Genomic DNA, 16,003 nt, shown 5'->3' on the forward strand with positions numbered 1-16,003 from the left:
GATATTATTATATTCTGTACGTTTCATGGATATCAGTTTATAATTGTAGTCTGTAGCCGTGCCACAAGAAATGTGTGGTAACCTGATATCTCGGAAACCGCTAACCGGAAGTGGTCGAAATTTTGCCTACTCTGAGATATTATTAATCTGCAAGTTTCATTGATCTCGGTTGGTAATTGCGGTCTGTAGACGTGCCACATGAAATGTGTGGTAACCTGATATCTCGGAAACCGCTAACCGGAAGTGGTCGAAATTTTGGCTACTCTGAGATATTATTAAGGTTATTATATTCTGTACGTTTCATGGATATCAGTTTATAATTGTAGTCTGTAGCCGTGCCACAAGAAATGTGTGGTAACCTGATATCTCGGAAACCGCTAACCGGAAGTGGTCGAAATTTTGCCTACTCTGAGATATTACAATCTGCAAGTTTCATTGAAATCGGTTGATAATTGTGGTCTATAGCCGTGCCACATGAAATGTGTGGTAACCTGATATCTGGGAAACTTTTACCTACTCTGGGATATTATTAATGTTATCGTTATCTGTAAGTTTCATTGAAATCGGTTGATGATTGCGGTACGGAGACTTGCCACATGTGGCAAATAGTCTCCGGATTGTCTTACCACATGTGGCAAATAGCCCCAGCCTTCAAAATATAAGTACAATTATAGACTATGTCACAGACTTTATTTTAAAAAAAGCTCCATCATAATTTAACAATACCAACAGGTGAATTAAATAACATGATAAGTCAATATACATCACTACAGCTTGGGTATCATTTAGTTGTGTTGTTTTAGCAGGGCAGTAGTTTCTGTATTTAATGTTTAGTTTCAAACCATTGTTGGAAAACTGATCAAATCTGTTGAGAATCATAGAAAAGCATTGGGTTTCTACTGTTGTGTGGTTTAAAAAGGGTCTGTTTAGATTCGATAATGAGCGTTGGGTTTATAACTACATGATACCTGAGTTGTAGTGTATGTTGGCCTATAGAGCAAACACATTTTTGTTAATTAAATGTACCCGTAATACAGTTACACAAATGATGCACATGGATATGGGAATAACACATGAAAATGAGTACACTGGTATTAAATTAGATCAACTGAACACCGGTATGTTCCCAAATATCAATCAGAAATATGCACAATTAACCTACTCCGTCAATCAGTGCACTGTGGATGTACAGGACCTTATAATATGAGGGCAGAAAAATTCTTGCCAGAATGAATGATTTTCCCTGAAAATCTTAGATTTTTGCCAGAAAATACCCCTTTTTGTCTCCCACATGCACTCATCATCAAATACACTTAGGCCTACTGAGTGAAAAGATTTGAGACTCAGGCACCCAAATTAGGTAACATGATTGGTTATCAATTATTAGGGACAGTTTTTGTGAATTAGTTAACAGTAAAGGATGGATGAATTTATGATACAATAATTAGTACATCTTGACATAATTAGAACTATTTATATCAACTGGAGGTCCATCCAATCAATATCTCATAAAACACATTAGTTTACATTAAAACAGTGTAGAGTATAAATAACTTCCATTTTAGGTGATACACGATATCAAGATTCTTGTAATCACCATGTACATGTATATCATATAGTGCTTCGCTCAAACCTTTTCATTACAGCTTGTTATGAAAGATGTTTTTGCCTGGTTTTTAACCTCAACACGAAATAACCCAGAATTCTCACTAGTATGGTCATTATAATCAATGTACAAACATAACAATATATAGGTAATGTCACTTGGAAGTCCTCCAATATCATCTTTGATGTAACAAAATCTGTACCATTTTTACCACATTGTGGAAATTGTGTAACAGTGACATTAGCACAGCTGTAAAAGAAAATGTTTATATTACTCAAAATGAGATAAAAGATATATCCAGAAATAAAATTGAATCAAACAGAAGCTTTTATCTTTTTAGTATCGGTTTGTATAAGAGTAACCAGTGAATATTGCATGCTCTTTTCGTGAAGATGTGGTATAATAATATTTACTTACAGAATTTGAGCGGTATCAGCAAATTCTAATATACTGATGGCAGAAAATGGATAATGGAGCAATGAGAGATATCTTGACCAAACCAGCCAGGGTGGAAACCTCTGAATGTAAAACCCACCTAAAAAATATAAAATACAGATTTAACTCTACTTATAAATATTTAATTTAAAATCATACACAATCCACACAAGTCTATTTCTAAAAAAAAAAACATATTGGGCCAAGAATTACTCAAATCAATCAGTTCTAAACTTGGCCAACAAACCCCCATAAATAAAAGTAGGTTGAACTATGTAAACTGAATTCTAGATATGCTTAACAGGGTCACAGAAGCTATTTCATTCTTCAATCGAATCAATTTTGACATCATACTTACACTATTAAAGCGGTATTATGGAAATTTAGATAAAGAGCTGACAGTTTGCACTGTAATAGTTAAAAAATAGATTCAAATCTGTTTAAAAACGGACCCATTAGATTGCATTGAAAGTTGAATAATAATATGGTCTGGTCATGTTAATAAATGTCTAATTAATAGTTTATATAACATTTAAGGCCTAAAGAAAGACCTGCTATAGGCAGATTTGGCTCTTGTATAATGCCATTTAAGTGAAACTGAAAGCTTGTATAATAAATGAAACTTACCTAATGTAAGAGAAAGCAACATAAAGGTGGTTGAAGATGTTAAAGCTAGCTCAAAATTTAATATACCAGCTCCAAGTACAAAACCAAAGCCCTGTTTAAAAAGTATCGAAAACAATGAATAATATGTTGGTAAATATTTTCTTTAATGCTACGCAGTAGTTATTTCGCCTAAAATGAATATACTATTCTCTATAAGGTTGCTTTTACTGTTTACGTTTATGTGATGTGATGTTTTAAGCAATATTTTCATTTTATATAGGCCTTTATAACAATAAATTTAACGTGATACAAATTCATTCAAAAAATCTATATCAGTTTGCTTACACATTTGGACTACTCTTATTTCATCACTTCCTTGAATATAAGACTTGACATAATCAAAAATAAACATATCTGATATTGAGAAAGACATTAGATATATTAGTTATAACATGACTTATTTATATACCTGGGAGTTGATGGCAGATATGGATATTAACAGCATGGTAGCAATATATTCAACAACTCCTTTCATACCAGCTGCCCAATATGTAATGGTTACAAATACAAATGGCAGGAGAGCAATTAATGGTATTTCACTGATTGTTTTAGCTAGATAATAAGCTGATAATCTATAGGAACCAGCAGCTCTTTCTTTCAGCATTATTGTCTTCTCCATGGGAACTATACAAAAGACAATTTCAGCACATTTCAAAATATACATTATAGCAATAGGTCGATTAAAAAGGAACTTTTTTTATTTTCAAAGAAAAATTCATTTTTTATTAAAATTAACTTCTTTCTTATTAAAATGGAACTATTTTTATTTAATTGACCTTGATGGAATGGTTGAATTGCTGTCAAAAAAATGATGTATCACTATGCCATAATGTAATCAGGTTGGTAAAAGTTAAATTTATGTCAAAGAATTATATTTATTTATTTGTGCATGTAAGAAAGGATTGGGTGATAAATAAAATCTCTTACTGGTTTTTTTTGATATATAAAAAGATCAGCACTCATAGGAAATTTTCTATTTATCCAACTTAGTCAAGATATGGACGTGATGAAACTATACACCAATTTCATCCATCTCACACAATTAGAATCAAAGTTCTCGACAAATCAAACAGAGTCAAGGAATTGATATATTGAAACATTATTCCACTAAGTTTCATCACTCAATTAGAATCAAATTCATGGTGTTCGGAAGCATCAACAAATCAATATGCTTATCTCTGATTAGCCTAAGTCGAGAATTCTCATCATCCAACTAAGTCAAGACATTCTCCTTAAGAACATTTATCAGGTACATCATGTTTAACCATTCTAACTTAACTGTGTTCCAAAATTTTCAACCGATAAAATGTTTACCCAACAAACATATCCTACGTCAAATAATTATTACGTTCCAAATAAACAAACCTATTTCAGCAGTCCCTTGTTTTCTCCAAAACAATGATAATAAAGGACAATTAAAACTATTTTGAGTTACATATTTTATCTACAGCAAGTAACTACGATACATATTTCATCTGACATAAATTACATCTGAAGGTAGCAATTATACATTTTAGTAATTCCATATCTGATCTGAAGGTAGCAATTATATATTTCATCTAGTGCTAGCAATTATATATTTTATCTAGATTTTATATGAAGCTAGCATATCCTTATTTTACCTAGAGCTGGCAATTGAGCTGAAATTGAACTGAATCATGGCCAGATTGAACTGAATCATGGCCAGAAACATTCACAGGGTCATGCTGGTTAATTTGATACCACCTATGTGTGGGAAGATTGGTAAATATAAGTTACTTACAGCTAATAACAGCATCCATAATCGGTGAAAAGCCCCAATAAACAATTATAAAAAACGACTGAAAAGATAATTTAATAGGATAAGCTAGAAACAAAGTAGTTATCGAGTTGAATTTCAGTTCTATTAAAGCAAATAATTCAAAAAAGAATTATATATATTAATATACATGTATAGGCCTATAACAGGTAATTTAAATGTGTCATATAAACAGTTTTACAATATGATGTGAATCAAAATGTTGCTCAAATATGGACATGCTGTGAAACAATTTTTGGTGATTTTTTTACTGATTAGAGATTACCAAACTATTTCTCCCGGGTGTCTTTCTAGTACACCTGATATGTTCACATGGCTTGTGTGTTGTACTTTGTATGTTAAACTATATTAATATTTGTTGTACCATTGGTGTGCTTGTTGAACTACATTATTAATGTAGAAACTTGTATATCAAATTACATTAATAATTGTTGTACCTATTATTAATATTTGTTGTACTTTTGTATGTTGTACTAAATTATTAATATTTGTTGTACTTTTGCATGTTGAACTACATTAATATTTGTTGTATTTTTGCATGTTGAACTACATTAATATTTGTTGTATTTTTGCATGTTGAACTACATTAATATTTGTTGTATTTTTGAATATTAAACTACATTAATATTTGTTGTATTTTTGTATGTTAAACAACATTAATATTTGTTTAACCTTTGTGTGTTAAACTATATTAATAATTGTTATATCACCTTTGTGTGTTAAAATACATTATTAATATTTAGTGTGTATGTTAAACCACATTAATAATTGTTAAGTTTTGTAAGGTTGTATGTTAAACTAAATTATTATTATTTGCTGTACATTAGTATGTCAAACTACATTACTAATATTTGCTTTATCTTTAGCTTTTATATCCATTCTATTTGGTTTACTACTTACCCATCCCATCCTGTCTCTTATTGTCTTGTATGAACGTTCCATTTGAAACCATAATACTGCCATAGCAACAGCTATAACAATGTTACTTCCTACAACATATTTAGATAAAATTCTGCTCCTCGATTCTTTAAAATTTCTCCAAGTCAGCATCTTCAACTGAGTCCAGAAAGAACTTTGCCATCGAACATCTGATAGATGATTACCATTGCTTAATTTATCAATGTCTTTATTTTCATCCGGATCTTACATCAAAAATAAAATTAAAATTTTCTTTTTTAAAAAAAACCCCAAAAAACATCACCATCATTTTATTTTGTCATGTTATCAAAATATATTATTCTAATTTTAAATATTCTAAATGTTATCAAAAGTGACTAAAATTTATTTGTGAGCCATTTATTTTGATTCTACTAACTATGCTGCATTGGTTTTGATTTGTTCTCCAATGGAGTTTGGATATATGATAATGGACCAAGTTAACTATTCCTTTAATCTAATGACAAAAATAAGGATTGAACATTGCATGTTTTTAATACAATCATTTGAATCAGAAATTGTTCTGATAAAGAGAAGAAATATGAGATTAATTCATCAATGACCAATGAAAATCTTTTAAGACTTCTGAGTGATCAGAATGAGAAGAGTCTTCAGCTTTCATAAGTCATAAAAACACAATTGATCTATGATGACAACAACAAAAATGTACTCAATAAATATTAATACCTAATATTTTGATATACTGTAAGGTGATATCAGAAGGCTCATGGACTGGTTCAAAATTGTCCAGATCTAGAGAATTAGAGTTGCTTAATTTCTTTTTGTTTGAACTGCTGTTAAAAAGACCAAAACATAAATGGAATATAATTATTATAACATAAAACAAAGATAAAATTAAATAAATCTACTCCAGATAATACTTCCAGCAAAATATAAGGATCAAAAGAAATTATATCATATGTAAGAGGATATAACCATTAAATATGTCAAGATAAGTTTTTGAAATCTTTCTAAAAAAAACTTACGGCTTTTTTATTCTAATTACCTCTTGGCTTTCCAGTTTTCTAAGATTATTTCTAGGGTTTCTTCATCTTTCTTCACTAGTTCTACTACAAATAACATCAACAATTACAATATACAAATATCAAAAAATATGATTAAAAGATTTATTTTAGTTCGGATCTCTCCACAAAAATCAAAATTACCAACTTGACTAATCTGCACCCCCACTCTTTCACTTAGATCAATAAAAAGTATTATGTAAGTTGAAACAGAAATAATTCTTACAAAGAAAATCGGCTGGATTAAAGTGTGGTTCACACACAAAATTAATTTCCTCAAAAAAATCCAAAGCCTTTTCTGCTTTTCCAAAATAAGCAACCTGAAAGAAAAAAAAATTCTCATGATGAAAACTGCCCATATTTTTTTATATTTGTGAACTAAATGGAGCTAAACTTTAGAACATTAAAGCCAGACCTGGTTATTTTAAATAATCATGGTTCAAGCACTCTATATGATTAATATTTTCTTTCCATAGCTTCAATATGCATTATGCAAGAGCTAAATCTGCCTATTGCAGATCTTTCTTTAGGCCTTAAATGTTATCTAAACTATGAGACATAAATTAACTTATCAAGGCCATAATCAACTCTCAAGGCCATCGTTAGACTGTGATATTTACTGGATTTGAATACATTTTGTTGTGGATTAAATAACAACGTAAAAATGGATAGTCGCAACTTTGTTTATTATCGTAACAACGATCGAGGCTAGCCTAAAATTGAATTGCTAATTTCTAGGTTCAGAGCTAAGCAATTTGACTGAAATTTTCAGCATATTCTCTTTTCATTGTCCATATTTTAACTTTTATAGCAAGAACTGGCAGTTCTTTATCTAATATTACCTTATGCCTCTTTAAGCTTGTTAACTGATTTCAGTTTTTAATTTTGGCTAACTGTGTTTTTGGCTAACTGTGTTAACTGTAAAATTAACTATATCCCAACAATCTTTTTTTTATCTATAGACGTAAAATTTCCAACAAATACAAATTGCCACTTAAAAAAAACCCAAATCGGCACATCCAATGAAATCGACGGGGTCTTGTGAATGAAAGTTTTTCCGAACCACTGCCTAGTTGTACATTAAAGAATATTAAGGAGAATACTAACATGACCATCTGCTAACAGTAATAGAGTATTAAACATGTGAAATATCTGACTTGAAGGTTGATGTATGGTGACAATAACAGCTTTATTATACATCTCTGCGTAACGTTTTACTTGTACCATTAAACTATACGCTGTACTAGAATCTAATCCTGATGTTGGTTCCTATTAATAAACAAATTATATTTATATAAGAGAGAGAGAGAGAAATGGAGTTTAACGTCGACCCGACTCAAATAGGTCATTTCGGGACTAACATATGGTTTAATTTTATTTCAATAATTCAATAGCGCGTAGGGGTCTTTAGCAGTGGGAGGAAACCGGAGGACCCAGAGAAAACCTACGTGGCTGGACAGGCGACCCTACTCCTTGTCATGTACAACCGGGGATTCGAAACCACACCAGTGGACTCAATGAAAGGCCTTATGATACAGTGCGCACGTGCTAACCATTCGGCCATCCAACCCCCCTATTTATATAAGTCATCAGTATAAAATATTTGTACCTCACTCATTTACAATTTATTTATTTATATATGTCATCGGAGTGAAATCATATATAATACATGTTTCATAAATGGCTATGAACCTTCTTCCCAGAGAAAATAAACTATATATTCTTACATCTAGTAACATGATATCTGGATTAGTCAAAAGTTCACATGCAATACTTAATCTTTTCTTCTCACCACCAGATAAACCATGTGTAAACTGAGCACCGATAACTGAAATATAAACAACCTTTTTGATGTAATTAGTCCAATTAAACTAAATATTTTCTTCAGATCTTTTTTTGGTGTGTTCCCACTTAGCTGGCAGACTGTTAATCCTTTGATTGATCTTAAATCTATAGTCTGTTTAAAAGTAGTCACTCAAGAACTGTTCACTAGGGTTCAGCGTTAATGAGCTCTTAATCCCTCTTAATGAAATTTATTAACCAACTAATTAATGACATTTTGAACACAGTTCATGCTGGCGTTATGATTTCAAGAGAGAGATAGAGAAATGGAGTTTAACGTCCACTCGACACAAACCAGGTCATTTCGGGACTAACATATGGTTTAATTTTATTTCAATAATTCGCCCGCGCATAGGGGTCTTTAGCAGTGGGAGGAAACCGGAGGACCCGGAGAAAACCCACGAGGTTGGACAGGCGACCCTACTCCTTGTCACGTACAACCGGGGATTCGAAACCACGCCAGTTGACTCAATGACAGACTTTATGATACAGCGTGCACACGCTAAACATTCAGCCATCCAACCCCCCGTTATGATTTCAAACATGAATTCAATTCACTATATTAATATAAATAGATGGTCGATCTGTGTCGAAATAATATTTATTTCAAAATGGCAAACTTCAGGTTAATATTCGCTTTATCTCCAATAATCGAGGTGGCCGAAATTTAATTATAAGGCATTTATTTATAAATTATATAATGCTATTTAATAAAAGTTCAATGTGTAAATTGTAATGCATTTTTATATGTGTAAATCATTTAATGTTATTTAATAAATATTAAATTTGTTAAAATCAATATATTTTTATATGTGTAAGCTATTTAATGTTATTTAATAAAAGTTAAAATTGTTAAAATCAATACAGTTTTAGTCTTAAAAAAGATATGGACTATAGTTTATAACACCATTGTTCTAGGATTAACTCTGGATTAGCGGCAAAATTTGACATCAAAGCCTGCCGGCTAAGTGGGAACACCCCCCTTTTTTAAGTGTTCACTTTGTTTGGGTCTTAAAATATTTTTTTTTATTGGTTGACTCAAGATCAAAACTCATGATACAGAAAATTCTCGAACATTAATTTTCTCAATAGGCTTTTATTATCCAGGTCAAAGGTATTATAAAGACCCTGAATATACTTTCTTAAGTAGATGTTAATTGAGTAAACAACAAATAAGGAGAATGAAAATAATAATTTTTTCTTATTAGACAGAGATGTAATAGACATCTGTATTTTATTTATTTTTTTTTTTTTTAACAGATTCCCACTATATTTTTTAAAGCAAAATGGAACCGGAACTTTCTCAAAAAGTCAAAACATCAATTATCAATGATGGACTTTGAATCACTTTGCATTTGTTGAAAATTAAAATGTTTTGAGGAAGAGTTTCAATAATACTTACTTGTTTTTCGACATTTTTCTAAATCTAAAGTTTCAATAATTGCATCAATACGTCGAAGTTTTTCAGACGTGGGTACTTTTTCTGGTATATGTAACATAGCTGTAAACTAAACATAGAAAGAAAAAATTATTATTGGAATTACATGTAGGTAATAAAAATAAACTGAATCATTATTAGTTCTATGGACTGGAATTTTTTCATATCAATGCTAAAACTACCTACTTGAAAAAAAACCTACAAAAAATCCATAAAAACTGTGACTTCTTCTTTAAACAAAGGCATAAACCTAAGTTTTCATATCTTTCTTGATTAAATATAAATTAAAAAATTTTTCTCATAGCACACTGCATGGCATATATGCCTGACATCCTTTCATTTCATTTCTTTTACATGCACAGATGGACCTTGGCTTTTCATCCCTTCCAAACAATTAGGCAACACTTTACTTGTCACCCCCACAATGACTTTGTGAAATCTCAAAAAAATATATTCTTGTTTCATACTGGCATCTTGTTTGTGTGCCACTGAGTAGTTTTACTGAATGTACCAGTGCTATACAAGATCGATTATTATTATTATCCAAACTCAGGACATTCTTGTTGAGATTCCAGTGTCCTAACTGCTTGACTACTGAAGTGGTTCCATTGCCATGTTATTACGAAATACAAAATTTTAAATTTTACTGAACATTAATTAACTTACATATAATGTCTCCCATAGCGTAAGGTTAGAATAGAATAAATCTTGTTGTAAAACATATCCCATTTTTCTTCTTAACTGTTTGTTGATACATTGGTCATTTATTGTTATTTCTCCTGATTTTACAGCTTCACGACCAGCTATAGCATTAAGCATGGTTGTTTTACCAGAACCTACACAAACACAAAAAGATAGTCACCCTATGTGTGGAAAAACAGGCATGGAGATGCTGTGTCTTGAAAGCCGCTTATCCTAAAGGAAAACTAGGATGTTCACCAAATTTGATAAGGGATGCCTTCAAGAAAACTGTCTCCAACAGTTGTCAGGCAAGATGCACCAACATTTTGCAAGAGATGGATGGAGAACAAGCTAAAAACAAAAGCGATTTTTCTGAAGTGTGCAAATATCAAAACTGACCGAGATCATTGGAACATAAACATATATTTTAAGTTTCATCAAAATCGGATAAAAATTGTGACCTCAAAAGGGTCCACAACCTTTGTATTTCATAGTAATACATACGTGTACACAATTTGCGTACAAAGAGCGCCCATTCTGTCAGGCAATTTTGAATTCAACCTTCATCATGGTGGAATGGTGATATATTTAAATGGTTTTTAAAATCGGATAAAAAATTGTGACCTCTAGAGAATCCAAAAGCTAAAAAAACATGTTTTTTTCATACAATCAGGGGCCATAATGCAGGCAGTTATCGTCTGATATGCGCGAATATCGAAAGGGACCGAGATCTTTGGGTAATAAACATACATTTTAAGTTTTATCAAAATCGGATCAAAATTGTGACCTCTAGGTGTCCACAAGCTAAAAACATGACTTTTGTACAATCAGGGGCCATAATCCATGAAGGTACGGTCCGATACATGCCAAAATTGACAGGAACAGAGATCTTTGGGAGATAAACCTATATTTCAAGTTTTGTCAAAATCGGATAAAAACTGTGACCTGTGTAATGTCCACAAACAAATTGTGGACGAACAGTGGTCCGGTCAGGGCAACAACAATATACCTCCAAATGAAAATGTGGGCATATAAAAACTTTCCAAGGTTTTGGGCTAAATCTAGAACGCAACGGTATGGAAGGCCATGGAACAATGAATATCAATAGGGTTTGTCCAATCATGACCACAATGCTTGGTATTAAATTTTGAAAAAGATCTGTAAAAAAAACTATAACCGTTTTACTAATTGATGATGGACAGATGTCTGACAGTTGACTATTATATATGCCCTAAATACACATAGGCATATAAAAATATTCATTGTGAGCTTTCAAATATAAAATGTGAACAGAAAGATAACTCTGTGGAGCTCATTCTAAAATTAGACTAAAATTTTTTTTATGTAATTATATAAAAACTCACCACTTGGTCCCATGACAGCCAGTACTTCTTTACCTTGTACATCTCCACATACATTATGTAATATCTGTGTCTTGTTGATAAAAATATTTATATCTTGAAATGATAGTTTATAATCTTCAGAGGTTTCTATATCCATCTTCACAAGTAGAATTAACTAATATGGAAAATAAATGTGAATGAACTCAATAAAGGTCAAAATATGTACTGTCTGTTGTGTAACAAGATAAAGAGTATAAACCGCTTCAGTGCTCACAAAAAAATCTGATCTTTTCAAAAGATCTCTGTCTTGATCTCCAGTTCTTTTATCCAATGTTTTATTGGAAATACCACATACCAACCTCTTGAAGATTTGGCAACTTAAGTGAAACAAGTGTAAATAATGTTAAGCTGTAAAAATCTGAAAAAGACAATGATTTGTAAAGATAATATAATAGCTAAGCTAGCATAGTTGAAGTCAAATATTTCATTACATAACAGTAGAGTAAAACCAGTAATTTCAACATAATTTATAAATAAATGCCACATATGATGCAATAGATGTGAAACTATGCCAATTAAATAAATGAACCCATAGGACAATGCTGCCAGAGGTTTATAATCCTAACCCTAACCAGTTAGTCGTTATCATCTGTCCAAATAAAGTGACATTCTATGAGGAATCATGCACATTATTTATTATTCAATTAATATTATTCATCCACATGCATTTACAATTTACAAGTGATTGTGTATGTCGTCATTCTAAAAACCATATCTTGGACTATGATCTAGACCAGAGATATGCTTTTTAAAAAAAAAAAAAAAAAAAAACAACAGTAAAATTACTATCACAAGATAACTGATAAATACAGATCAAAATACAATGCACTACACACACACATTTGCCATGTAATTAAATATTAATTAGACAAAAAATCTCGACACCAATCCATAAAGCTTACTATGAATAATAGTCAAGATGATGATTTAAATATATGTAATTAGAAATATTACAAATAATATATTTCAATGTCGGTACTTTTAATTTAAAATCACTGCCTACCTTACTTTATATGTTAAATAACATTCAGTTTACACTGCCCCACGTGCATTAACTTATCTTTCTAGCGATAACATTTAAACAGTGCATCTATTTAATGTCACTGTACTGTGTAGGTCAAATACACATAAAAACAGAAAATAGAAAAAAAAAACCACTTCATTGCCCAGTGGTTATGTTCAATGCCTGAGAGATTCAATGATTATGCATCTATTCTTGCTAAAAATAGTGTAAAATTAAAATATTAATTCAACAATCAATCATTCCAAATTGTGAACTTGAGTATTTTTTATCACACTAAATCAAAGCTCCTGCAGGCAACACACCGATCATGAAAAGCTGCACATCACAATTAATTTTGTAGAAAATCTGCTGTGTACAGAGTCTGATCAAGATTTTTTTTAGGTCAATCAAACAGATAAGTTGAACACCTGTTATGTCCTATATATTTATAGTGCAAAGTGATCTTTAGCAGTGGGAGTTGACCAACAAGATTCCAGTATCCAGAAAATCTAAATGTCAGACAATTTGTATGATATTGCTCTCTGAAAAGGAATACTCTATATGCTGGATAAAAATGAAATGAAATGGAGATTAACCTCCTACTGTTCTGCTCCGAACTGGGCTAATGAAGACGGGCATACGCCATACAGTGTGCTATGAAGGAAATTTTGCCCGGACAGAGCACTACGGCCTACTCTTATATATCGAATTCAAATTGTCAAGGGATCTTTTACGTGCACACAAATGTCCTGCATCACTGACAAGGGGGAACCACTCTAGAGCCCCCTGGAGTGATTTGAACTCACAGGATCACATATTTCCCTGATCACATATACTATCATTCATCATATTGAATTACAACTAGAATAATTGGCTGTAAATGCATAAAGTTTTTAAACCAGCGGTTGCCAGGCAAGTTACGCCCATCAGGGACCATAATCCAGGAACTTATGGTCTGAAATGTGTGAATATTGAAAAGGACTGAGATGTTTGGGATGTAAAGATATATTTTAAGTTTCATCAAAATCGGATAAAAATTTGGACTTCTAGAGGGTCCACAACCTTGGTATTACATACTTTTACACTATTTGCGTACAAGGAGCAGCCATTTTGTTGGCAGTTTAGGTCAGATCTTCACGCAATTCGAGAGACCATAATATTAGTATTACATTATGCGTACATGTAGCTGCCATTTTGTCAGGCAGTTTCGATCTTATTTTTGAACTCAACTGTTATTAAGGTGTAACGGTGATACATTTAAACGTTTTTCAAAATCTGATAAAAATTGTGACCTCTAGAGGGTCTACACGCTAAAAACATGATTTTTTATTACAACCAGGGGCCATAATCCAGGAAGTTATGGTCCGATATGTGCAAACATCAAAAGGAACCAAAATATTTGGATTATAATCATACATTTCAAGTTTCATTAAAAATTGTGACTTCTAGAGTGTTCACAACCTTGGTATTACATATTTTACCAAATTCAAACTCAACCTTCATTGATGTGTAACAGTGATATATTTAAATGTTTTTTGAAATTGAATACAGATTGTGACTTCTAGCAGGTACACAAGCTAAAAATGCGATTTTTCGAACAATCAGGGGCCACAATCCAGGAAGTTACTAATTATTGAAAGGAACCAGGGTTTTTGTGATATAAACATAAAGTTTCATCAAAATCGGTTCAAAATTGTGGTCTCTAGAGGGTCCACAACCTTGATATACCATATTTTTTACACTATTTGCCTACGAGGGGCGGCCATTTTGACCGTCAGTTTTGGTCCGACGTCACAACTCAACCGACCTTACGGTGTAGTGATGACTTAGTCATTTTCATCTTGAGCAACTAGTTTTTTGGATATTCAGTGCTTTATAAATAGATTATCATTATTATTATTCTCTCATTATACAAGGGTATTCATATATCTAAATACTGATTCGGTACATAAATGCTGCATTGAAGAGAAAGGGGTAAACACCTAACTTGCACATCTTTATCTATACATACATTATAACATCTGAAGACACTCAATTAAGAGCAGAGAGAGAGAGAGAAATGGGGTTTAACGTCCACTCAACACAAACTAGCTCATTTTGGGACTAACATATGGTTTAATTTCATTTACATAATTCGCTTGCGCGTAGGGGTCTTTAGCAGTGGGAGGAAACCGGAGGACCCGGAGAAAACCCACAAGGTTGGACAGGCGACCCTACTCCTTGTCACGTACAACCGGGGATTCGAAACCACGCCAGTCGATTCAATGACGCACGCTAACCATTCAGTCATCCAACCCCCCAATTAAGAGCAGACAGCCTGCTCATGATTTGATGTATATCAGAATGAAGACTTAAAAGTAGTTGATTTTTTTTTAACTGGAAGTAGTTTTGATATTTTGTGTATTTATCTAAGTAACCATAGAAGAGAAGTACCGGTACGTGCACTTTAATCTATATATTATCTCACAAATTAAACAATTTATCAGTTAAACATTTATAATGTTTATATAAGACATCAATCACCTAGTGACACCATCACATTTTTTATATATTATATTTACCAACAGCTGAATTACATTATCCTTTTCAAATACCCACTAAATAGATTTTTATCCAGAGCTACCAAAACACAATTCCAACATGTCATAATGGAAAATAACAGAAACAAGAATAATTTGCTTCCTAATTACATCATAAAATAGGAAAACCGATCCTAAGGACGACAACTTCAAACACTGTTAATAATTTTATAAGCTCACTAAATTCATTCATCATGAATATAGAAAAACTATTACCACAAAACAAGCAATTATGTTTTCTTACATCTTTAACTTTGCTTCCTAATGACATCACAAAATAGGAAAATTGAATTTAAGGAAATGGATCAACCAGGCTAGATAAATGTTATAAAGTTTATATTGTATTAAAAATATAGAATGAAAGTGTAGTGTATTAGCATGTACAGGAAAATTATCATTTGATTTTTAATCAAAAACAAAATTTGTAAACAATGTAACAGAAAGCACTAAATATAAAACATTACTTATATTACTTATATATTTCTTTACTTTCTAGAAAAAGGAACAACAATCTGTGTCACATGCAATACAAAATGTATTTTTGCTGGTACTTTTAAACTGACAATCAAACACCCTTTATTTTGTCAGATTATA

At 31.8% G+C, this 16,003-nt stretch overlaps 1 protein-coding gene across 2 annotated transcripts; it reads right to left on the reverse strand.

Moving 5' to 3' along the window:
* Window positions 1–685: 685 nt before the first annotated feature.
* On the reverse strand, window positions 686–12,205 carry LOC126824736 (uncharacterized). 2 transcript variants are annotated; one of them, XM_056101603.1, is made up of 14 exons: window positions 11,789–12,205; window positions 10,410–10,579; window positions 9,708–9,813; window positions 8,191–8,291; window positions 7,571–7,732; window positions 6,690–6,783; window positions 6,448–6,511; window positions 6,129–6,232; window positions 5,406–5,647; window positions 4,470–4,527; window positions 3,117–3,331; window positions 2,669–2,759; window positions 2,024–2,141; window positions 686–1,855 (listed from the first exon to the last, which is right to left on the reverse strand). In XM_056101603.1, exons 1-14 carry the CDS (start codon window positions 11,922–11,924, stop codon window positions 1,651–1,653), a joined length of 1,866 nt encoding a protein of 621 aa, XP_055957578.1. In that variant the 5' UTR covers window positions 11,925–12,205; the 3' UTR covers window positions 686–1,650. The 2 variants fall into 2 exon arrangements, with proteins under 2 accessions (XP_055957578.1, XP_050410042.1); XM_050554085.2 differs by having other exon boundaries at window positions 6,129–6,235.
* Window positions 12,206–16,003: the final 3,798 nt, after the last annotated feature.

The sequence above is a fragment of the Patella vulgata genome, chromosome 6 (assembly GCF_932274485.2).
Source record: "Patella vulgata chromosome 6, xgPatVulg1.2, whole genome shotgun sequence".
Lineage (NCBI taxonomy): Eukaryota > Metazoa > Mollusca > Gastropoda > Patellidae > Patella > Patella vulgata.

What these genes read in the sequence shown, in the direction of transcription:
- LOC126824736 (XM_050554085.2), bottom strand. Translation starts at nt 11,924, where the DNA reads ATGGATATAGAAACCTCTGAAGATTATAAACTATCATTTCAAGATATA. An exon ending in CGCTATGGGAGACATTATAT is followed by an intron (nt 9,814 to 10,409) that starts GTAAGTTAATTA and finishes TTCTATGTTTAG; the next exon opens with TTTACAGCTATGTTACATAT. An exon ending in TATGGATGCTGTTATTAGCT is followed by an intron (nt 3,332 to 4,469) that starts GTAAGTAACTTA and finishes TCTTTTGTATAG; the next exon opens with TTCCCATGGAGAAGACAATA.